The sequence below is a fragment of the Phacochoerus africanus genome, chromosome 15 (genome assembly GCF_016906955.1).
Source record: "Phacochoerus africanus isolate WHEZ1 chromosome 15, ROS_Pafr_v1, whole genome shotgun sequence".
Taxonomy (NCBI): Eukaryota; Metazoa; Chordata; class Mammalia; order Artiodactyla; family Suidae; genus Phacochoerus; species Phacochoerus africanus.
This window is the reverse complement of record NC_062558.1, coordinates 123005661-123030150: the sequence shown is the minus strand read 5'-3', so window position 1 is coordinate 123030150 and position 24490 is coordinate 123005661. Positions and strand designations below refer to the sequence as shown.

General features: G+C 44.1%; 1 protein-coding gene across 1 annotated transcript; it reads right to left on the bottom strand.

The window, feature by feature from the left end:
• Positions 1–1765: 1765 nt before the first annotated feature.
• Positions 1766–23179, bottom strand: TECTB (tectorin beta). The gene is made up of 10 exons (XM_047762134.1): positions 23025–23179; positions 22144–22334; positions 20702–20844; positions 20524–20596; positions 11047–11150; positions 10808–10891; positions 6637–6799; positions 4885–4957; positions 3337–3369; positions 1766–1852 (listed from the first exon to the last, which is right to left on the bottom strand). Exons 1-10 carry the CDS (start codon positions 23098–23100, stop codon positions 1803–1805), a joined length of 990 nt encoding a protein of 329 aa, XP_047618090.1. The 5' UTR covers positions 23101–23179; the 3' UTR covers positions 1766–1802.
• Positions 23180–24490: the final 1311 nt, after the last annotated feature.

The following is a 24490-nucleotide window of genomic DNA, read 5'->3' as shown; positions in this document are numbered from 1 at the left end:
CACGACAAGCTATAGTCATAGGTCATTTACATTAAGGCATTTTATTTATTGCATAGCACCAGGGAGAGATACAAGATCATTAAACATTATGATAAAACAAAGCAAAACTAACAACATGGTTTACTCTTGCAGCCAAGGATTTATGATGATGGCTATGAGGATGCTATTTAAGAGCTGTTTTTAATTTTTTAATTTATTTTTTTACTAGAACCAATAAAATATGTTTTTTGTTCTTCCTGACTACAAAACTTCTGAATTTACAGGAAGAAGAGACCCCAAACTGGTGGGATCACCAGCTTTGAGGCCAGTTTCAACTACATTGAATCATTTTAATCTAGCCTGTTGCTAAACACTCACTCTGTGTCTCCAGAGACTGGAGACCTAGCTTAATTTCTGAGTTCATTAACACCGATGTAAAAGAACCACCAAACTACAGATCTCAAAACTTCTCCAACATATTAAATACAGAGACACAAACTGACGTGTTTGCCAATGATAAGCCCACTGAGTCTGCGCAAGATGAAGAAAAGAGTTTAGAGCTCTGACTTTTCCTATCCCATCCTAGTCTCTAGCTTCAAACTGTGGTCCTCAACATATTTTCAGGGTCTGCCAATTCTCTACCAGGACTGGTCCCTTCAGTTTTTATTTGGTTGACCATGTAGATCATTGCCCTCAATATACTCGGCATCACTGGGGTGGCAGTGGTCTCTGGGTGAGGCACCGCGTGATTTCATTGGCCATATTTGCATTTGTGGTTCCAATTTTTTGTTGGTTCCAGTGGAATGATCTTAAGTTAGTGAGACAAAACCAGGTATGGGCTCGAATGTTGAAGTAAAGGCTAAATGAGGTCACACCATTCTGTCCAAATGAAGATTTCCTAGTAGAGCAATAGAAATAGTGAGAGCTTGGGCACCATGAGGCGTAGGTAGGATGGGGTTGACAGGCTGCAGAGACCCTATCATGACAGTCCTTCTAGGTTATGTTGCAAGCAGCAGTTTCATTTAGGCAATGCCACATTATCATGTTAAACTCATGCTAATGTGAGTTTTATTCCTTTTGTAGCTTTCTCTCTATTCAGTTTGTAATTTTCTTTGGATCTCAGAAGTATATCTCAGCAATAAAAATAAGGAATGTAATCCTATATAATGTTTTTTTGATACCTCTTTCAGAAAGCTCATAATGACAAATTAGGTTACTGCTCACTGGGGGCTCTCAAGCATCATTTTTCTTTATAGTATTCAGGTTTGAGAAAAACAAATGTCTTCTACCTGGATGCCCACATCATCGTTTGAAAGATTAGAACCTCTGCCTAGTGGCTCAGCCCCGCTGGTCCTTAGGAATTGCAAAGCCTCAATGACAAAGACCCCTTCCACCAAGTTGGCTGTTCCTGTGCATTCTGTATTTAGGGCTGACTTTGTAGTTTTGCCCTACATTCTCCCCCAAATACTCAGCTGCGCATGATTGGATGTGCTCCTCTTTTAAAATCAGAATAGCTTTCAAAGGAGTCCACTGCTGTCCGGGCTTGAATATGGGGAAAGGAGACTCCTCCACCAGCTGCAAGGGAGGAACGGCAGGATCTGAGAGCCACAGGAAGTCACAGGAGGAAGTAGGGCACCGAAGAAAAACAATCACTGAAATTCACAAAAGTCGCTGGAACACATACTTGGCAAAGCGCAATTCTCTCCTCCCCAACAATACGGTCTTCTGTTTGTTCCTTTTGGCAGCACGATAAATGCAAGTTTGTCACTGACGGAGGAGATGGTCTTGGGTGGAGGAGCTCCAGCTGCCTGCCTGGCTCTCCCTTACAACACAGCACAAATCCCCAGCATCAAGATGAGGTGATAGAGAACATCTGTGGACCAGACAGGAAAGGAGAAACAGTTCTACAAGGAGCAAGGAGAACTCAAGAGGGTCAACTCAAGGGCGTTAAGCAGTTTTTCATAATACTCTATGTTTCCTTTTTTTTTTTTTTTGCCAAATGGGGTAGATATTTTAATCACAGGTACATAGCAAATTAACAAATCATTTTATATCATTGAGAATTTTTTGTCTTTTGCAATTCACCTATGAGACTTGGAAAGAAGTGTCAAATTGTTAGCTGTGGGGTCTCATTGTGCTTAAAAAAAAAAAAAAAACCAGAAATTCAAACACAAGACCAGACAGCATTATTATTACTCTGTAAATTTGATAAAGGATAGATAATTCTACCCACAGTACTCACACCGATCACCAAATGATGCTACAGCAAAGGAAATTTGATTTTCAGGGCTTAATTATTTCCACTCATTTTCCGGAAACTTGTCAACCACAGCAGGTGCATTTTTTATTATTTTGGGTTCTTTGTTTTCCTCTACATGTTTTCTACAAAGTCAGTTCGCTTCATCTTTCGGAGTTTCCATAGCTCACTTAGCCCAACCCATGAGCCTAGGATATGGACCTCTGACAGATGGGAAGCTGAACTTTGATAATACAGTGATGGTGCATTTCATTTTTGAACTTCCTTCAAAAATGAGACTCTGGGAGTCTTAAATAGCTGGTTTACATGATTTCCTGTAATAGAGCAAAGTCTACATCTGTGAGTTTACTAATAAATAGAACTGTCTAACCCCATCTTCTCACATAGTTACCTCCTTCTCATCGGTTGGGAAGAACTTGGGTCTTAGCCGAAATGCTCTTTCCTCTAAGAGACTTCCTGGGCTGCTAAATCATTCCTTGACCCTCCCACTACCATCCTGGATGCATATTAGGAAGAACAGGAGTCTTGCCTGCCTAGTTCACTGTGTAGTCACACTGCCTAGAAAAATGCCTGGTACAGAGTCAGTAATTATGGCTGATCTTTCCTGGATGTTTGCTGTGCGCTGGGCATTGTTTAGTGCTTTGAGCTGTAATAGTTAATCCACACAACAACTGTGTGTGATAGGAGCAATTATTAACCCAATTTCACAGAGGAAGGAGGGGTGAGGTTGTGGCCCAAGGTCACTCAGTTCATGAGGTCATTGAAAATCACCTTTTCCAAAGGGAGGAACCCAAGAGAAACCACCTGGTGTTGCCTTTGCTGAGACTGGGTGGTGGGGGGGAGTGGGGTGGGGGTGGGACCCAGTTCTGTTTCCTCCCACTTGCCCCCAGCCCCTCCCTCCCTTCGGAGCCCAGGACTTGGTTGGAGAGAGACCTCTTGACCTCCAAGCCCTCTGTCCAGACTCAGGTGTGTACCTTTAAAGTGTACCTTTCCATTCTTAAAGGCTTGGCTGGGGCCAAAGGTAAGCTGCTTTTAAAACACCCACCTGCCTGTTAAAAGCATCGCCCGTGACATTTCCTGGAGCTGACTCTTTTCCTTACCTGAGAAGCTACAGAGACTGGAGGATCCCCTGCCTGCAGTGAGAAAAGAGAGAGAATACAGAGGCTTCAGTGAAAGATCATGGAGAGAGAAGTCTCAGAGCTGTGTTCCTAAAACATAAACCTGAGCGGATTCTTCCCCAGATTAAACTAGCAGGCTCCTCATTGTCTTTCGGGCAGTTTCTGGCTGGCTTGCAAAGCCTTCATCTCTCGCCATTTTCTTCTCAGCTCTAAGGCAGGGGTTGGTCTTTTCAGCTTTGCAGGCCATGGGGTTTCTCATGTAGTTCCTTGACGTTGCCCCTGAAAGGAGCTGGAGGCAACCCCTAAGTGAGCCAGGCTGGCTATGTTCCAGCAAAACTTTATACACACTGAACTTTGAATCTCAGGTACTTTTTGCGTTAGGAAATATCATTCTTTTGGACTTTTTTTTTTTTTTTTTCCAACCCATAAGAGGGACAAACTACATTTAGCTTGCAGGCTATAAAAATCGGGCAGCGGCTGGGGTTGGGCTCCCTGCCAGATTTTGGTGACTGTCCTCTAAAGGCCCCAGCCTTCCTGTGACTGCCCACCCTTCATGTCACAGCACTCTTGAGGTCAGACTTACAGATAACCCACCGAGGTTGTCCCTAAACCTGACAAAGTTGAGCCCCTTATCCATCTATTCCCATAGACTCTGCTTCCCCCAACTCCATGAAGACTAACCTCTTTTGGGAATTCCCATCGTGGCGCAGTGGAAACGAATCCGACTAGGAACCATGAGGTTGCGGGTTCGATCCCTGGCCTTGCTCAGTGGGTTAAGGATCCCATGTTGCTGTGGCTGTGGTGTAGGCTGGCGGCTACAGCTCGGACTCAACCCGGAGTCTGGGAACCTCCATATGCTGCGGGTTGCGGCCGTAAAAAGCAAAAATATAAATGAAAGTGCAGCCACAGCGACAAGGGATCCGAGCCGCCTCTGCAATCTACACCACAGCTCACAGCAACACTGGATCCTTAACCCATAGAGCAAGGCCAGGGATCTAACCTGCAACCTCATGGTTCCTAGTCAGATTCGATTCTGCTGCACCACAACGGGAACTCCAAGAGTAACCTCTTTCTCTTAGCATTTAACATCTCTCTCCTTGATGGCTGGTACTGTCTAGAGGACAAGGGCCCACGTGGGGCTCCTTTATTTCTGAAACCCAGACCGGCCAGCGCTCACTGCTCAGTGAAGTTTTGTTGACTAGCCCCGGTGGCCCCAGGACCCTTCATTTTCTTTTATTGCTATAGGCCGATGTCGTGTCTGGAAGCTCAGCACTTCCTAGTCTCTTTGGGGATATGGGAATTGAGACCACAGACGGAGGAGCTTTCCAGGGGGGTTAACAAACCTCCTTGATTGGGCATGAGTTACCCACTGCCCCCCCTCCCCCGAAGGGAGGGAAGACTCAGTTGCAGGTAAAGGTTGTGTCTACAGGCACAACTGGTTTGGCAATTCAGTTAAAATGCTCAAACCAGCCGTGCCTGTGGACGCAGCCCAGCATGAAAGGCAACCATTTGGAAAACAGAGACGCTTACTACGGAGAGAGAGCTCCACGACCAGGACGCCCCCGGTCTGGTCCCGGAGGAGGCGTTTCCTTTTGTCACAAGTCTGGAGACCCGGGAGGCACAGAGGGGAGAGGAGGGCAGGGGTGGGACACGAAAGGAACACAGGAGAGAAAAGAGATTTTTTTAACAAGTAGCAAACCTGATGGAGTCAGAATCCCCCAGGCCTCAGCTATCGGTTCCCTTACTGCTTTTACAACCCGCAGAGATTTATTTCACCCCTTCTGCAACTTGAGAAAAGGAAGAAATCTTTGCTATTAACTCTTCAAGCTGGAACAAATCCACATGGTGCGTGGGAGGGCTTGAAACCATTCCTCCCCGCCTTTGGTGAGAAGTAAGGCTTTAACCTGCAGTGACTCTCATCACAGTGATTTGAGATGGGGATGCTTGCGAAATGTGTTCGGGTTCATGTTCTTCTTGAGATGTAGTGCCAATAACGATCCTTTCATCCGTGGTCAAATGTCTCTCTGTTCCTTTCCCTTTCTTTATCTGTGCTCATAAATGACCGCTTTCTGGCCAAATGAATCAATAAAAATAGAAGGACACATCTTATTTCTGTTGAACACTATAGGTGATGCGAGCAGGTAGCCTCTTTAGAAACATCGTGTCCCTCCTTATTGAGGTCTCCCAGGCCAAATAGAGGTAGCGATTTGAGATTTAAAACTTTCCTTGGGCCTCACCCATGGCCTGTGGAAATTCCCAGGCCAGGGATGGAGTCTGTGCCACAGCAGTGATACCACTGGGTCCTGAACCCTAGGCCACCAGGAAACTCCCTGGGATTTAACCCTTTTAGATCTTCACGGCAGTGGTTCTCAAACTTGACCGTGTCTCAGAGTAACTCAAAGAGCCCATTAAAGCAGAAGTTGCTGGGTCCACCCTGCAGTGTCTGAATCAGGTGCTCTGGGACCAGGGTGAGTGGTGGGGTGGCAGGGGCTGAGACTTTGCAACAAGCCTAACAAGCTCCCAGGTGGTGCTGAAGCTGCCATGCTTTGGAACCACTGCTCAAAGGACGGTTCACACCAGGTTGCAATGAAAAATTATCTTCCACCTGAATTTGCTCCGCATGTTGATTGCTCTTGCAGCAACTTCTTGGTGGGGGAGGCGGAGGGGAAACTAACACCCCTGCATGAGCTCCCCTAAACATGTCTGGGAAGTTGGGCCCTTCCCCACAGGGTCAGAACAGTTGTGACCGTAGGTCGAGAATTCCTACAGCATCTTGTGGGTCTACCATGAACCCCAGGGATGGACCCTCAGGCTGGTAAGTCAGGAGCTAAAACTACTCATCTTTGACTTCCATCCAGGGCCTATTGCTACCACTCGGGTTTTGAATGTCCCTTATGCTTTTAACTTTTTCATTGTCTGTTATTGCTTTCATGTTCCCTAATATTGCTCTCTGAAAAGAGAAGGGCTGCCATTGCTTATTGGCACCCTATGAGAAGATCAGGTGCCAGAAATTAAGTGACATGGGCCAGAGTATATAGTCTGTTGGTGGTGGGGCAGTGTGTGTGTGTGTGTGTGTGTGTGTGTGTGTGTGACATGCTTGGAATGTCTGTCCCCACCTTCAGTGCCCTTTCCTCCAGAATGTCCTCAGCATAGCCTACATTGGTCTGGTGACAATTTCCCAGCTAAAAATACAGCTTCTAAATAACAACCCCACCCCCCAGCCTCCACGCCAGCCTTGGGTAACTTTCTTGTTCTGGGAGGGGGCGGGAGGTGGGGGCTCACCACTGGGCAGGAGAGCTTCTCACTGTCGCAGATGAATGTCTCACAGTGTAACCACACCTTGGACAGCTTGGGGATGTTCTGGAACCGGAAAGCATTGAATTGGAAGGTGGCCCTGTGGTCTTTCCCATTCTCATGCACGAGGACTGTTTCATCCGTGGGGCACCTGGCACACACGAGGGTGGGGGAAAGGGCACGGGGAGAGACAAGGTCACCCCATGAACTCCAGCAGAGTCATGCACAGCCTCCCCTGGGCTTTTCCACAGCACGTTATCCTTCTGAAACGCATGGCTCATTGTCACTTCTGTAGGATCCTGTTGAGGGGCTTTGAGACAGCTATGCTTGTCCCCATTCTATAGACAGAGCCCAGTGAGGTGGGGGCAACTCACGAGAGGCCACACACCTGCTAAGCCACCACCTCTCTGTCCCAAAGAAGTGAAATCCCCCAGACAACGCCCTCCAGAGACCCAGGGAATGTACAGAATCCCTGTATGTCCAAAACAAAGACAATGGTGCTGGGAACAGCATTTGCCAAAGTGCTGCCACGGCTGCCTAAGCCCAAGTCACGCTCAACCTGTTGCTGTGTGTCTATGGAGAGTTTTTAACCACTGGGAATTCAAATTCACACTGTACTATTTAAGTTCTATATTTTTCTATTAGCTGACTTTTGTAAAAATGGGATATTTTTAATATGATCTTTAAAAAAATGACTAACAATACCACCTAAATGTTAACACTGGCTACGATAGACAGATTTTGTTTACTTCTTTGTACCTTTTTTTGTTTTTTCCTAAATTCTCTATAACGGGAGTGTTACATTTGGGAAGTTTCAAAATGAAAATAATGACATAGATGTGCATTTATTGAAACTTAGTGTTCTCACCTGGGGGTGATTTTGCCCTTTCCCTGGATGTGGGATGGTGAGAATTTGACATGTGCTTGTTATGACTGCAGGGAAAATGCTACTGGCATCCAGAGGGTAGAGACCAGGGATGCTGCAAAATGTCCTGCTGGGCACAGGACAGACCCCACCACAGAGAATGATCCAGTCCCAAGAGTCAATGGTGCCGAGATTAGGAAGCCCTGGTTTAAGCACAATACTTGTTCATTTACCAAACACATGTGGATTCCCTGTTCAAGTGCCAGACATTCAACCACACATTCCACTGTGTCAGGAGGAGACACAGTGGTTCCCGGGAATTACAGAGAGGCCCATAGGGAGTGGGAGCTTGTATGCAGGTGACAGTGAGCACCAGAATCTGTCTCCTGAAACAAAAGCTTAAGCCCAGTGGACAGCACCAGGATGGACCCCAAAGTTTATGCCATGGTATGTCTCTCTGACTCTATTGTCCTTCCAATGCAACTCACACACCAGAGAGCAGTCCAGCCACCCTGGAGAAGCTTCATGGTATACCCTTCCCCACCCGACTCCATCAGAACCAGGCATTAAGGGCCAAATTAGAGGTAGGACGGAGGGGTGCTAACTCTGAAGGTCAGTGAGTCACACAAAGCAGGAACACTGTGCCTTCTCTCTGGACCAGGGCCAGAAGCTGGGCTCTGTTCGTGGTGGCGTCTGAGCGGTGCCAAGAGCTGGGGGCACTTTCCGAGCTGTGAAACAAGACTCTCGCAGGATCATTTGGTCAATAAACCCGAGCTCCTTGTATGAACTCAAAACGTAAGTCCTTAAAATAGCTCCTTGCTGCTGCCGTGTCCAAGGCGTGGTGTCAGCCAGTGGAAAACAATGTAAGCAGAGCTTTGTTGGAGGCAGAGAGGAGGCAGGTCACAGGCAGGCCTAGATGCCTTGGCACTGCTGCCTCTCAGGGCTGGCTGTGGCACCTGCCAGACTGTGGAGCCCCTGAGGGGAGGCTTATCACAGGAGTCTCTTTCCCCACCTACGATCAAAGCTCCTGATAACGCATCCTTTCTAACCTCTCCAGGCATTCTTGAAAACTGAGTTTTCCTCCCAAAGGGCATCTGGGAGGTTGCAGAGTAGATTTTCTAATTCTCCCCTTTGGTGCTGTCTTTGTGCAGCTCTCGCCAACCTCTAGGAGCCATTTCAACTGGGCAGTATTTAGAACTAGATCAGGGCTTCTTTAATTTGGCTGGGCTTCAGTGCAGATTCCCAGGGGCCGCCCAGGGACCTTCTGATGTTGTAGGTTTATGATGTGTCTGCCTGTGTAGCAGGAATGAAAGGGAATTACTGTGCATACTATAGTTGGAGGACCACTTGTAAAGACCACCCCAAAGTCACAGAAATTTTGCTGCTATATGACATGCCTGCTAGCTGAGCAGGGGCACCAGAACCATCTATCTGTAGGAGACGATTCTATGGTGGGGTGGAAACCTTTGCTCTTGTGTGGCCATTATCTGAGAGAGCTTTCTAATCCTGTTGGAAATTTCGGATCCCTGGAGGTCAATAATTTAGTTCAGAATCTCCCTGAAGTCATTTGATTTGTACAGAACCTAAGTGAATCATTCAATGGCATAAGGACCCAAACTAAGCTACCATCTCTGCCGCTTAGTTTGTTGGTTGCTTAGATGTGGCCCTGGATGGCCTGTCCTACCCAGTGTTATCAAGAGATAATGTCCATCTCAGATCATCCATCCTCTTACTAGCTTAGACATTGGGCAAGTTTCTGAACCTGCCTGGGCCTAAGAAAACTATAATCATCTATAATACAGTGATAATTATACTACCTACTTTATAGGAAGCTTAATGAAATTTAGATAAATTAGTATTTGTCAAGCAGTTACCTAGAGCATGGCCTGGTATGTTGTAAGGGTTGTATAAATGTTTGTTAAATAAAAATAGTTAAAGGTCCAGAGTGGCTTCACCTTTGTTATCTAATCGCCTGGCCCCAATGTTGACTCAGCCCTGATGGGTTCAGGTACACGGGTCTGCTTTGGTTTGGGAAATGGCCTCTTCTGTGTGGACGATGCCTGCATCTCTAGTCTAACTCATCCCCTCCTCTGTTTTACAAAGTTACAGTTCTAAATGTTTCTAGACAATTATCATCTCAACATGTCATTCCTGAGCTCAAGGAGAATCCAAACTCCCTATCCAGAGGCCCACAACAAACAATTTCTCATTTCTACAATCCGTAATTCAACACGAGAAATCCTTCTTTGTCCTGTGTTCCTCAGACATTGTGCCCTGGCCTCCACGTCACCACATCCCATTGGTCACTCATTTTTTTATCGCCTCTCCCTCCTTGGATGACGTTGGATGACTTTTCATTCACTCAGCTACAATCTCAGTGCAGGCCTTATCACCTTGGCTCCATAGCTGCCACAGCCTCTAATCTGGTCTTTCTACCTCCCATGTACTGTTTCTAAACCGTCCTATGTGTGATTTCCAGAATCACTTTTCTGTGCCATAATTCTCATACTTCAGTCCTCTACTCCATTTTTTTTTTTTTTGGTCTTTTTAGGGCCACATTCTCGGCATGTGGAGGTTCCCAGGGTAGGAGTCGAATCAGAGTTGCAGCTGCCAGCCTACACCACAGCCAGAGCAATGCCAGATCCGAGCTGTGTCTGTAACCTTCACCATAGCTCATGGCAGCACCAGATCCTTATCCCACTGAGCAAGGCCAGGGATTGAACTCATGTCCTTATGAATACTAGTTGGGTTCGTTAACCCCTAAGCCATGATGAGAACTCCTCTACTCCAAATTTTAAGAACTCCTCATTATCTATTAAATTATTAGCAAATAAAAACAATGATATTATTAAAATTGATTCAATACCAGCTAGGTACTACATGCTAAGCTTTTTACATAGATGGTCTAATTTAGTCCTCATGGGGATTCTGATGTCAGATTGATTAGCGCTGAACCCAACCTGCCCACTTCCCCATAACCTAGACTAACTATGCGATGTAACTTAGCCACTCCTGACCCAGTTCCCTCATTGAAAAATAGGGATGATAGTAAAAAGACATACCTGTTGGAAGGCAAACAAGTTAATATATAAGGTTCTCTGAATAGTACCTGGTACCTAGAAAGCATTAGGCAAGTGTTTCCTGGTATCAATACTCAATCTGGAAGCACAGAGGAAGTCACTGATGTGACCCCAACAGGCGTCACCTCTTCCTTCCAAGCTGTCCTGAGCCAGAGTGGCCCTGGATGGATCTGGCCCTTCCTCTCAGCCCTATGGTCCAGAGAGCCACACCTACCCCTTGTTGATCAGCTGCCACTGCAGGGGGTACATGAAATCAGCTGACGGAGTGGCCCAACAGCTGTTCAGAACCACTTTAAACCTGGAAAGGAAACAAAAAAGACATCTCTTTGAGCTAGCGAGTTGTATTCCTGGAAACATCAGGTGATTAAACAGCCTCAGGGCTGGTCCTTTTTTTTTTTTTCCCCTCCCATTCCTTTGTATTTACAAATACAAATATTGAGAATAAGTACTTACCTAATGCTTAACCCTTTAGCTTCTACTCCGGCAAACAGATCTGAACCAATTTCTGATGTCTCCAGGACAAAAGGTGCTTCTTTCTTAGTGGAGAACTTGGCATTCTTTGGAAGGAAATTGACACTGGGCATTATGACCTTTCAGACTGAGCAGTTGGGCCTGACAAGAGCAGATGGATCAGGATGGGCTGGGTGGGGGTGGGAACCAACCCAAAGACAGGCACATGAGACCACAGTGAGACCCTCTAGGAACAGGGACACTGTACCTTCTAGGATACTGGTGCCATCTTAGAAGGGATGAAGGCACAACATGTCTGGGTTTACTGATTACAGTGAGACATGCATTGTACGTGCCATCTAGGCCAATGAGCAGCAAGACTTGGTTGATGGAAAAAGAGTGAAATCCAGCAATACGGAAACACTGAGCTTTATTGACTCACCACAGGGCATGGGGACCAAACACATATGATCCTGCTTTGCCCTTGTTCCTCTATTTGCTTGAGCAGATTCCAGCCTGGGTTAGAAAGTTTATGTTCCAATTCTCAGTACAGTTAACATAGCAACAACTTTCTGAGCACCTATTAGGTGTCAGGTACCGCTCTCTATGTTGGGATAGTATCTATGTCAGGATGTTCTGCCTATTGAGATACATCGGTGAGCAAGCAAAGATCTCTGTCTCCAGCCACCCAACATTCTATCAGGGGAGACGAACAACAGACAATAGGTAAATAATTATATGGCTAGTGTAGACTATAGTATGTTGTACAGAAAAACTAGAAACAATGTAGAGCAGGGTAAGGTAAATTGGGAGTGCATGGAGGGGCAAGCTGTAATTAAAATAAGTGGTTGGGGAGTCTCATTGAAGATGTGATATTTGAGCCAGGACATGGAGGAGAGGGGAGAGGGTCATGCAGGCATTGAGGAAGGATGTTTCAGCCAAGGCCAAGGCCCTGGGATGAGAAAGTGGCAGGCAGGACAGCAGAAGGCAGGTGTGCTGGAGCATGAGTGAGCAAAGGGGCAGGTGGGAGTGGCAAGAAGGGAGTGAGGGCAGGAGATGAAGATAGTAAGGCCATGGGGATGGATCCAGAAGACTGTGGCTTCAACTCAAGGGCAATAGGGACTCATTGCCATGATTCAAGCTCAGGAGCGCAGCCTTGGGTCACTGGCCTGGTGTTTGTGGTCTTCACCTGCCTTCTTCACCAGGCAGTTCTGGGTGAGCGATTAGAAATAATTATGCTGTTTCCTATTGTCCTACCCAAAGGCGGCTGGTTTTTCCATTCTTTGAGTGTCGGGTTCATGCAGCTCTGATAATGACCTGGAACTACTCTCCAAGTTTAGCCTTCAAAGACAAAAGCATCATGATGGAAGGCCAAGGATCCTGTGCTAATCCTACCTCCTACCACTAACTTGGACACACTAGATGCAAGCCAGGCTTTTGAGCCTCAGTGTCCCCATCTGAAAAATGGGAATAACCTTTGCCTTCCTTTGCCTTCATTTACCTTGCAGACATGTTTCTATGATGGTGATTAAGTGGATTAGGAGCATAAAGCTTAGATCAGGATACAAATTAAAAGGTTGAGTTTCATGGACTTGGATATTTACAGAACTGCAAAACAATGGCAGCAAAGACATCTATTTAAAATGGACTTTAACCCCGAAAAGTCAAATTCAAGGAAATGAGGAGAGGGCTCAGAATCATCTTCTAGGGCCCCTTACATCATCTTACTGATTACAGGTCCAGCCAGGCCTCCCTGACTCAGTCACCCAGAAGTTAGTGCTTTTCTTCCCTTCTATCAGCCCCCCTGCTTCATTTAAATGGTTGCAAAGATCAACAATAATGTTCTTAATTTTAAGTGATTGACTAGCTTAACATGCAAATCGAAGTAGCTGATTTACAGTGGTTTCTAATGTTCCTTATTCTTTTCTGAGATTTGTCACAATTCAAAGGACTTGTTTCAAAGGCGGGACTTACCTGGGGACCACAATGCTGTCCCCACTGTAGCCAGAGGTACTTCTTTTGGCCCCATCCTCTGGGAACCATCTCCCAGAAAGCAGGAATTGGAATATTGGAATAATACCTATGGCTGCAGAGGAGACTTCCTGATTGTGTTATAAGCAGAATCTACACTCTTACTTCAATTTCTGAAACTAAACACTTCGAATGGCCAGTTTTTTCACCTCTCACCTGAAAGTAGGGCAATGCTCAGTGTGATTTCCTCCTCATTTATAACATGAAAATTAGGGTGGTCTGGATAGAACCACCCTAAAATACCTGGAATTTGTTTCGGCAAATTCTGAGCTCCACTTCGTAATAGGGGCATTGACCCAGGGGATCATGCTCAGAGAAGAGTGACTAAATAATGAATGGACCACCAACAGTGGCATGACATTAGTTTGGGAAAGACAAGCTTGAGCTAGTTGAAGGAACATCAGCAACACCATGACATGGTATTATTTCAAAGGACAGAACCAAGACCAACGGGCCAGAGTTCAGGATGTCAGATTTCACTTGCTGACCTAAAATGGGAAGACCCAACTTGTCATTGTCCTTTGAAGAAGTGGGGAGCCCATTCATAAAGCAATCTTAGAGAAGAGTTTGAGATGTCGAATGGAAGGTCAAGATTAATCACCTCTGTATTGATGAGAATACAATCATAGTAGGAGACCTTAATACCACCCTCACATCAATGGACAGATCCTCTAGACAGAAAACCAATAAAGCAACAGAGATCCTAAAGGAAACAATAGAAAATTTAGACTTAATTGATATCTTCAGGACACTACATCCAAAAAAAGCAGAATACACATTCTTCTCAAATGCTCATGGAACATTCTCAAGAATCGACCACATATTGGGACACAAAGCTAATCTCAATAAATTTAGGAGCATAGAAATTATCTCAAGTATCTTCTCTGACCACAATGCCATGAAATTAGAAATCAACCTGGGAAAAGGAAAGAGAAAAAACCTACTGCATGGAGACTAAACAACATGCTACTAAAAAACCAATGGGTCAATGAGGAAATCAAGAAGGAAATTAAAAACTACCTTGAAACAAATGATAATGAAGACACAACTGCTCAAAAATTTATAGCAATACAGGCCTTTCTCAAAAAAGAAGAAAGATCCCAAATGGACAACTTAACCCTCCACCTAAATGAATTAGAAAAAGAAGAACAAAAAAGTCCTAAGGTCAGCAGAAGGAAGGAAATTATAAAGATCAAAGAAGAAATCAATAAAATAGAGACTCAAAAAACAATAGAAAAAATTAATAAAACCAAGAGCTGGTTCTTGGAAAAGGTAAACAAAATTGACAAACCCCTGGCCAGATTCACTAAAAAGAGGAGAGAAAGAACCCATTTATAACCAAAATTATAAATGAAAAAGGAGAAATCACAACGGATACAGCAGAAATACAAAAAACCATAAGAGAATACTATGAACAACTATATGGCAACAAGTTTGACAATCTGGAAGAAATGGACAATTTTCTAGAATCTTACAGCCTGCCAAAACTGAATCAAGTAGAAACAGACCAACTGAACAGACCGATCACTAGAAATGAAATTGAAGAGATCATAAAATCACTCCCTACAAATAAAAGTCCAGGACCAGATGTCTTCACAGGTGAATTTTATCAAACATATAAAGAGGAATTGGTGCCCATCCTCCTTAAACTCTTTCAAAAGGTTGAAGAAGAAGGAATACTCCCAAAGACATTCTATGATGCCACCATCACCCTCATTCCAAAACCAGACAGAGATACCACCAAAAAAGAAAACTATCGCCCAATATCATTGATGAATATAGATGCAAAAATTCTCAACAAAATCTTAGCCAACCGAATCCAACAACATACCAAAAAAATTATACACCATGACCAGGTTGGGTTCATCCCAGGTTCACAAGGATGGTTCAACATACGCAAATCAATCAGCATCATACACCACATTAACAAAAAAAAAAGTCAAAAATCATATGATCATCTCAATAGACGCAGAAAAAGCATTTGACAAAGTCCAACATCCATTCATGATCAAGACCCTCGCCAAAGTGGGTATAGAGGGAACATTCCTGAATATGATCAAAGCCATTTATGATAAAGCCACAGCAAATATAATCCTCAATGGGGAAAAACTGAAAGCCTTCTCACTCAAATCTGGAACAAGACAGGGATGCCCACTCTCACCACTGCTCTTCAACATAGTTTAGGAAGTCCTAGCCACAGCAATTAGACAAACCAAAGAAATAAAAGGCATCCATATAGGAAGAGAAGAGATCAAACTGTCACTGTATGCAGATGACATGATACTATACATAGAAAACCCTAAGGACTCAACCCCAAAACTCCTTGAACTGATTCATAAATTCAGCAAAGTAGCAGGATATAAGATTAACATTCAGAAGTCAGTTGCATTTCTGTATACCAGCAATGAAATATTAGAAAAGGAATACAAAAATATAATACCTTTTAAAATTGCACCTCACAAAATCAAATACCTTGGAATACACCTGACCAAGGAGGTAAAGGACCTATATGCCGAGAACTATAAAACTTTAATCAAAGAAATCAAAGAAGATGTAAAGAAATGGAAAGATATTCCATGTTCCTGGATTGGGAAAATCAATATTGTAAAAATGGCCATACTACCCAAAGCAATCTACAGATTCAATGCAATCCCTATCAAATTACCCATGACATTTTTCACAGAACTAGAACAAACAATCCAAACATTTATATGGAACCACAAAAGACCCAGAATCGCCAAAGCAATCCTGAGAAACAAAAACCAAGCAGGAGGCATCACTCTCCCAGACTTCAAGAAATACTACAAAGCCACAGTCATCAAAACAGTGTGGTACTGGTATCAAAACAGACAGACAGACCAATGGAACAGAATAGAGAATCCGGAAATAAACCCTATGGTCAATTAATCTTTGACAAGGGAGGCAAGAACATCAAATGGGAAAAAGAAAGTCTATTCAGCAAGCACTGCTGGGAAACCTGGACAGCTGCATGCAAAGCAATGAAACTAGAACACACCCTCACACCATGCACAAAAATAAACTCAAAATGGCTGAAAGACTTAAATATATGACAGGACACCATCAAACTCCTAGAAGAAAACATAGGCAAAACACTCTCTGACATCAACATCATGAATATTTTCTCAGGTCAGTCTCCCAAAGCAATAGAAATGAGAGCAAAAATAAACCCATGGGACCTCATCAAACTGAAAAGCTTTTGCACAGCAAAGGAAACCCAAAAGAAAACAAAAGGCAACTTACAGAATGGGAGAAAATAGTCTCAAATGATGCAACCGACAAGGGCTTAATCTCTAGAATATATAAACAACTTATACAACCCAACAGCGAAAAAACCAATCAATCAATGGAAAAATGGGCAAAAGACCTGAATAGACATTTCTCCAAAGAAGATACACAGATGGCCAGCAAACACATGAAAAAATGCTCAACATCGCTGATTATAAGAGAAATGCAAATCAAAACTACCATGAGATATCACCTCACACCAGTCAGAATGGCCATCATTAATAAATCCACAAATAACAAGTGCTGGAGGGGCTGTGGAGAAAAGGGAACCCTCCTACACTGTTGGTGGGAATGTAAACTGGTACAGCCACTATGGAGAACAGTTTGGAGATACCTTAGAAATCTATACATAGAACTTCCATATGACCCCGCAATCCCACTCCTGGGCATCTATCAGGACAAAACTCTACTTAAAAGAGACACGTGCACCCTCATGTTCATTGCAGCACTATTCACAATAGCCAGGACATGGAAACAACCCAAATGTCCATCGACAGAGGATTGGATTCGGAAGAAGTGGTATATATACACAATGGAATACTACTCAGCCATAAAAAAGAATGACATAATGCCATTTGCAGCAACATGGATGGAACTATAGAATATCATCCTGAGTGAAATGAGCCAGAAAGACAAAGACAAATACCATATGATATCACTTATAACTGGAATCTAATATCCAGCACAAATGAACATCTCCTCAGAAAAGAAAATCATGGACTTGGAGAAGAGACTTGTGGCTGCCTGATGGGAGGGGGAGGGAGTGGGAGGGATCGGGAGCTTGGGCTTATCAGACACAACTTAGAATAGATGTACAAGGAGATCCTGCTGAATAGCATTGAGAACTTTGTCTAGATACTCATGTTGCAACAGAAGAAAGGCTGGGGGAAAAATGTAATTGTAATGTATACATGTAAGGATAACCTGACCCCCTTGCTGTACAGTGGGGAAAAAAAAAAAAAAGATTAATCACCTCTGAAGTTTGCTCTGACTCTGAAAGTTTATGATTTTTGTCTCTATTTCTTGTCTTTATTCCACCTCGAGCTTTGTTATTTATTTCCATCTAACTAAAAAGAATAGTCTCTGTCATTTTGATTGAATAAAAGTCAGCCTAATCCTACACTGACACTGATGTTCAGCCCTATAAAGGGAGCAGTGCTGGCGTAGGAGCTCTCAGTTTCCACTTGAAATGAGGTCAAAGTTTATAATCATGAGAATGGCTACTTTCTCGGGCACTTCCTTTGGGCCAGGCACTGTGCAAAGTTTTTCATAAGGATTATTTCACTTAATGCTCATAACAAACCTCTGAAGTAAGTGTTATTATTATCCCTATTTAAGGAGGCCCAGAGAGGTTAACTAACCTGCCTAAGGTCACACTGCTAGTGAATAGTAGAACTAAGTTTCAAATCAGTGGTCTGATGTCAAGGCCTAATTTCACTTCTTTTCTTTTCTTTTCCATCCTTCCTTCCTTTTTTCCTTAATGGCTGCATCTGCAGCATATAGAAGTTCCTGAACTAAGGATTGAATCCAAGCTACAGATGTGACCTATGCTGCAGCCATAGCAATGCTGTATCTTTTAACTCAGTGTGCCTGGCCTGGGATTGAACCTGAACCTCCATAGTGACCCAAGCTACTGCAATTGGATTCTTAACCCACTGCACCACAGCAGGAATTCTAAGGCCCATTTTCTCAACCACAACGCTAGGCTACTTCTGCAAGTGGTAGTAAATAGTTATTTTGAATTTGGAGTCAAGATAACTTTTCAGAGTTCCCATTGTGGTTCAATAGGTTAAGGACCTGATACAGTCTCCATGAGGATTCGGATTTGATCCCTGACCTCGCTCAGTGGGCTAAGGATCTGATGTTGCCACAAGCTGTGGCATTGGTTGCAGGTGTGTCTGGGATCGAGTGTTGCTGTGGCTGTGGTGTAGGCCTCGGTTGCAGCTCCAATTCCACCCCTGGCCCAGGAACTTCCATATGCTGCAGGTGTGGCCATTGAAAAAATTTTTTTTCACCAAGAACACCAAGCATAGGCCATTGATAGGAATGAGCAGGGGAGGCAGAGAGAGAAGTGAGGAAGCATGCTGAGTAGAGCTGGTGGTTTTGGAGCCCAGCATTTGGAGCTCTCGGAATTCTAGGCAATCAGCAGTGCATTGATTTACTGTGCCACCGAGGGCACAGCTCCGTCTCTGGTAATTGGATGGAAATATATGCAGGGAGCAGCTATTGCTTCAGAAACACACAAGAATGCTCTCAAAGATGGAGAAAGGAGAAGAAAAGTGCCAGCGTCCTGGGTAAGGCCTAGGAAACTGAGCCCAACGTGGGACTATTAATCAGCACCAAATTCTCTGTCATAACCTCAGAGCCTCCTCGTGGTCAAAGTTTGTTTGCCCTGGAAGGGTCTTGATGGGCCCTAGGGAAGCCTTAGCATCCTTTCTAGGACAGTTCAAGGAGGCAGTCTTTCTAGCCCAGAGGATGGCCTGGGTGATGCTGAGAACATGCCTCTTCATTTTTGTTTTTTCTCTAAAAAAGTTCTAAGATTTGATATTTATGTTTGAAACTTAGCCCAGCAAAACTGTTGGTAGGTGATGATTTTTGACAATCCTGGTGCCTCTCTATTTGCAACTGCTGTAAAAATCTTCATAGGGTCATATCTATAATTTTATCTGGTTAATGTAACAGCCATGCACTGCCGGACAGGGACTCGGTAGTAAAGGCAGCCTGTCATCAGGGCATCCCCTGAGTCTGTTATCAACGTGTGCAGCTCATTTTCTTCTCTGGATAACCTGCATTGGTTGCTTCAGTGGTTTTGCCAGCCTTTCATCACCCCAGCAATGCACACGGTATCAACCCGCCTGATTATAGGTCAAGGGGCTCTATGGGATTGCTTTTCTCAGGACTTAACCACCAGTAGTGTGTGGCCTGGGGCAGATCTAGGTTTTGAGGGATCTTGAAGTTTATGTAATTTAGAAAGCCCTCTTTAATTAAAAGAATTAAAGTTTTGAAGATAAAACTAGATGTGAGGCCTTGATAGGAGCCTGTGCTATCAAGGGGGTCATGAAACTTAAGCTTCATTCTCTGCATAGTAAACGTGCCTTGGAGACCAATGTTAGGAGAGCTGTGTTCCAGACTGGGTACTGCTCTGGACCGCCTATGGGATCTTGGGCAGATCAATTCCTCACTGGGCTTCCGAGCCTCCTCTGTAAAATGGACGAGGTTATGCTAGAGTCCCTTCTAGCTCTCACCTTCTGAGCTCAGCCTTGTTAATGGCTTCCAGGGAGCTGGTAAAGGGAGTTCAAAGAGTTCCGGGTCAGTGGAGCGCCACGTAATAGAGTTGTTTGCTTTGTGAAATGAGTGGGTTGGATATGATGGCCTCCAAGGCTCTCCTCCAGTCCTAATGTTCTATGCACAGGTTTCTATTTCTGCCTACGCTTTCTTTGAGCCAGCTGGGCTCTTGTCACTGTGTGCCTGCCTCCTCGCCGGAAGCTGCAGGTCTAAAATTAAAAAAAACAAAGCACCCTGTCTAAATAAGAGGGCAGCTGGGTTAATGACCACTGCCTATTTGGTTTCTGGGGAGCACTTTGTTCTGAATGCCTTTAATTTTGAGGTCAACGGAGGCAGCATGCCCAATTAGACAAAGAGGAAGCCCACTAAGTAAAGGGCTTTGGAGACTAAAGAACTAGGCAGCAGCGGGCCAACTCCCAACCTCTCTCCTCATCCCTGTCCCAAGTAGGAAGCTCACTACCCTGTGCCTGACGTGTTAACAACAGCCAGATCCTAAATATAAATCTGTGCAGCAGGTTGTAGTGGAAACCAATTTTGATTACAAATTAGACACTGGCTATCTTTTTGTCTTTTTGCCTCTTGACCTGCGGTAACTCACAGGACTTCTCTTGACTCAATTTTCTCATCTGTATAAAGGGAGGATTGAGTTTTTCTCTCTGGCATCTTCCCATTCTTCCATCCAGTGTATTAATCTAACTGTCCACTGCACCTAGTCTTTAAAGAGATTCCAAGCTAGGCCAAAGCTTATGTCTCAAGGATGGGGCTCTGCCTACAGCTTAGAGGAGAGCAAATGCCGAGGAAGCATCTGGTCATCTGGAAAGGCCACAGGGCAGCGGGGGGGACCTGGAGACCACTTACAGTGTAGAAGTTGAGAGACAATTGGCTTTCAAATGTGCCCATGCTCCCGTTCTTCACATGAACAGTGGCCACTCTGAAAAGGGGAGAGAATTTTGCATAAGGACTGAAACATGCCTGGTTGACAGGGACTGCAGAGCACATGCACAGCAGCCAGCCCTCTGCTCTCAGAGCAACTTACCTCTGGTCGAAGGCAGCCTGGTTCACCAAGTAGGTGGAGTGGTAGGTGCAAGAGAAGGAGTAGTTGACGGGCTGGTTCTTAACGATCACGGTGCTGTCGTTGGAAACGATGTGGCTGTAGAAGTGGTAGATGGGGGGCTTGTACTGGAACAAGGAAGAAGGCAGTTAGGGTGGCCCCAGAGCCCTATGATGTGGATGAGGGTTCTCGGGAAAGTGATTGAAGATGACAAAGGCCTAACAGGGAGGACTGAATGTGTGGCACCCGCTCTTGTTTGTAGGTGTGTAACAAGATCTTGAGTCGTTTCAACTACGATTATTGAGAATAATCTAAGTTGAATGTTGTATACTTTCAAAAATCCATATACCCATTGGGCTTCTGACCAAAATGAACTGGCTCAGGAACTTCCATTTCCCACCATCAAACTTTTATAAACCTTTTATCAAGGAATTTTATGTGGCACCTTCACCCACCTCCCATCTCTAGGTCATTACTGCCTAGTTCTTTGTTCTTTCCTTTTCCCAACATGAGCACCATTTCTGAAATTCTTTCCTCTGACTTGTTGGACTCTAAAAATCACCGAATATTAGAGTTACAAGGGTCTTGAACATTTACTTGAGAAGTGATCTGCCTAAGACCACACAGATGATTTCTTAGTTCATTTTACCAAGATATTCAAAGATACGGTGTTTTTGTTAATCATGCCCATGACTCTTCCCACTAAATTACTGAATCCTTGTGGGGTCTTTAGGAAGAGAAGGTGGCCCTGGGGGCTGAGACCCAATAGATGGACCATCTTCTGCAGTCAAGGCTGTAGGAATGCTGGGTGTCAGCCAGAGTGTCAGAAAACCATGCTTCTCTCCATGACTACATCGCTACTGTTTTGAACTAGTGACTATGCTGGGTGATCTCAGATTTCTTCTCTGTCCTATGAGGTACCAGGGTGAGGATGTCTACAATTCCTTTTGATTCTAATTACCTGTCCTGGGTTCTTCACAAGACCCAGTTATGAATAGTGCTATACTTAGGTCACTCCTTTAAGATACCCTTCCAAATTCACTTTGTCATCACTCCATCACTCCAAAGCCTCAGGCAATGCATGGCCCACCCATCTAACCCAGGAAGGATGGCAGCTTGGGTGCACATGCTCAGAGCTGGATGTGAGGTTGGAGGTGGGAAATAGGTTTTGTTCAATTCACAGAAGGTGGCTGGGCTGCTCAGGCAATAAATCAGGAAAATACAATTTAAATCCAAAGAGTCACCTACATTAGGCCAAAGAGATGAATTTAAAGTACACTAACCTCCCAGGATATTTGGGAGTCAGGATTGGCTCTTAAAAGGAAAGTGGTAAATCCTGTATCCTTATAAGGGTGGACAGTAGATGTCTCATTCTTGGGCCCAGGTGCCCCATCTCAGCAACTCCTCCATGTGTGGCCTGGACTTACCTCGGACTGGGTGCCACAGTAGGACTTGTTTTTAGGCGACAAATCTGGGATTACAAATTGGTAGTAACCTCCTTCGTGGACCCCATTGTAACACAGCCCACCGAGCGCCAGCTGATGCACTTCCCATCCGTAGGGACACTCGGGGATTTTGGTGATGATGGTTTTGGGATAGCAGAACACGAGAATGACATCTGAAAAGAGGAGGGACAGGGTTTGAAATCAGATCTGGTGATCATATGAATCTGTAGATGGTGGGTTCCAGCTACACCTGAACATGCGAAGCAGTTAGTTAAAAATACCTTCCCTGTTACTCTTCATGAGCTCCGATGAGAGTTTTCCTCAAACTCAGCCACTAAAGTTCTTCTTTTATAGCTTTTGCAATCTCTGCGCAATAGCTGCATTATTCTTAATATGTATTCAAAATTGGTCTGCTTTTAAACCTTAACCTATTTTAAGGCACGTATCTTTGAAACCAGATTGAATGCATTGAAATACACACACACACACACACACACACACACATTTTATATACATGTTTTTAATCCCATGAAATGGGAGCACATACAGCGTAAAATATCCATTTATGCACAACTCTACGAATGGTTATTTATGGCACGGAAACTTGATAGTCAAATAGAAAACCAGGAAAAATGTGAAGATTTGATCTCTATTCATCTACCTTGAGTTCTCTAAGTTTTAAAAAGTCTAAGTTTAGCCAATACATTTGTAATTTCTGTGGGAAAAGTCAGATTGGCTTGGGGCGCATAAGTGCTTCTACTTGGCTATGTTATTGCATTTTTCCTAACAATATAAGCACAGAGCTTTGCACTCTGCCAAGGCAACCCTCCTTTCTGGAAACACAGACTAGCACCGGAGCATACCTGCTTTGTTTGGAGTGCAAGATCTCGCAGAGGCTTCTGCAAAGACGGCCAACAGGACAAAGGCCCTCATCACCATTGCTTCTCAGAAGGTGGTCTTTGCCAAGTGGTGCAATCAAGCTGGCCAAACGTTCAGGGTCCTGCCAGGGCCTGTGCCTCGATCATTCTAGGTTAGAAACACAGGCAAGCCATGAAAATCAAGGGTGAGAACAAAGCAACACACACAGTCTCAAGGGGAATTTTCAGGGGAGACCATCATGCCTCCCGCTTCTAATGGCTCCTTGTCCGCCCTGGGAGGCAAACGCGGGGCACCTACCACAGAGAGCATCAAGGACACACGTGGCCACTCATGTTCCCGACTGTTTCATTCTCTCCGACAGTGGAGGCCGCCTCGCAGATGCTCCCCGAATCTCTGTTCCCGGTCCTAGCGCAACTTTATATAGGCCGAGGGTGTAAAAGAAACCAGCTCCAGATAAATCACAATGAACACGCATTATCCACTCTGGGGGGAATAAAAAGCAACCTTGCACAATAATCCGATGGGAAGCTCAGTTACGGCCACTTGAGGCTAATGTCTTTTGCTTCACAGAAGTGGAGAAACTTTTTTTTTTAACCACTTTTTAAACCAGGATTGGAATAAAAGTTGAATTTTTTCCTCCTCATACAAAAAAGAACTCTGATTGGAGGCCAACTAATTTCTGCACAGTTCCAGGTGACAATTTTCTTTTTTTTTTTACATCTTGCTTTCTTTGGTTTATTGCTGGCTTTCTTATTTTTATATGCAGGCTACCTAAACTTTGAATTCAAGAAGACTTTAAGTTCAGCAATGTTATACCTGATACTAAACAAAAAACAGGCTGTTTGTGTTAATGCAAACATGTTAAAGATTTTTTTCTCTAATATTTTAACAAACTCTGGACTTCTAATTTCATCTCGAAGTTCGTTTAGGACTTCATCTTGACATATAACCTTTGACTGTAGACCTCCTAGATTTTTGAAGTTTTGTCAGACTCCCAGAGCAGTGATGTTGGAAGAAGAAACTTAGAAAAGCAATTTTTAAAAACAATTTTATTTTTAATTGTGGTAGATATACAGCATTATGTTCATTTCTAGTGTACGGCAAAGTGATCGGGTTTTACATATGTGTGTGTGTATTCTTTGCCATTATAGTTTATTGCAAGATGTTGGATATAGTTCCCTGGGCTTTACGGTAGGACCTTGTTGTTTATTTTTATATGTAGTGCTTTTTATCTTCTAATCCCAAACTCTTACTTTATCCCCCTCCCACCCACTTTCCCTTTTAGTAACCGTAAGTTTTTTTTTTCTGTCTGTGAATCTGTTTCTGTTTTGTAAACAAGTTCATTTGTATCATATTTTAGATTCCATATATAAGTGATATCATGTGGTCTTTGTCTTTCTCAGAAGGGTAATCTTCTGATTCAATCCTTAGTCATCAAACAAGATCCCAC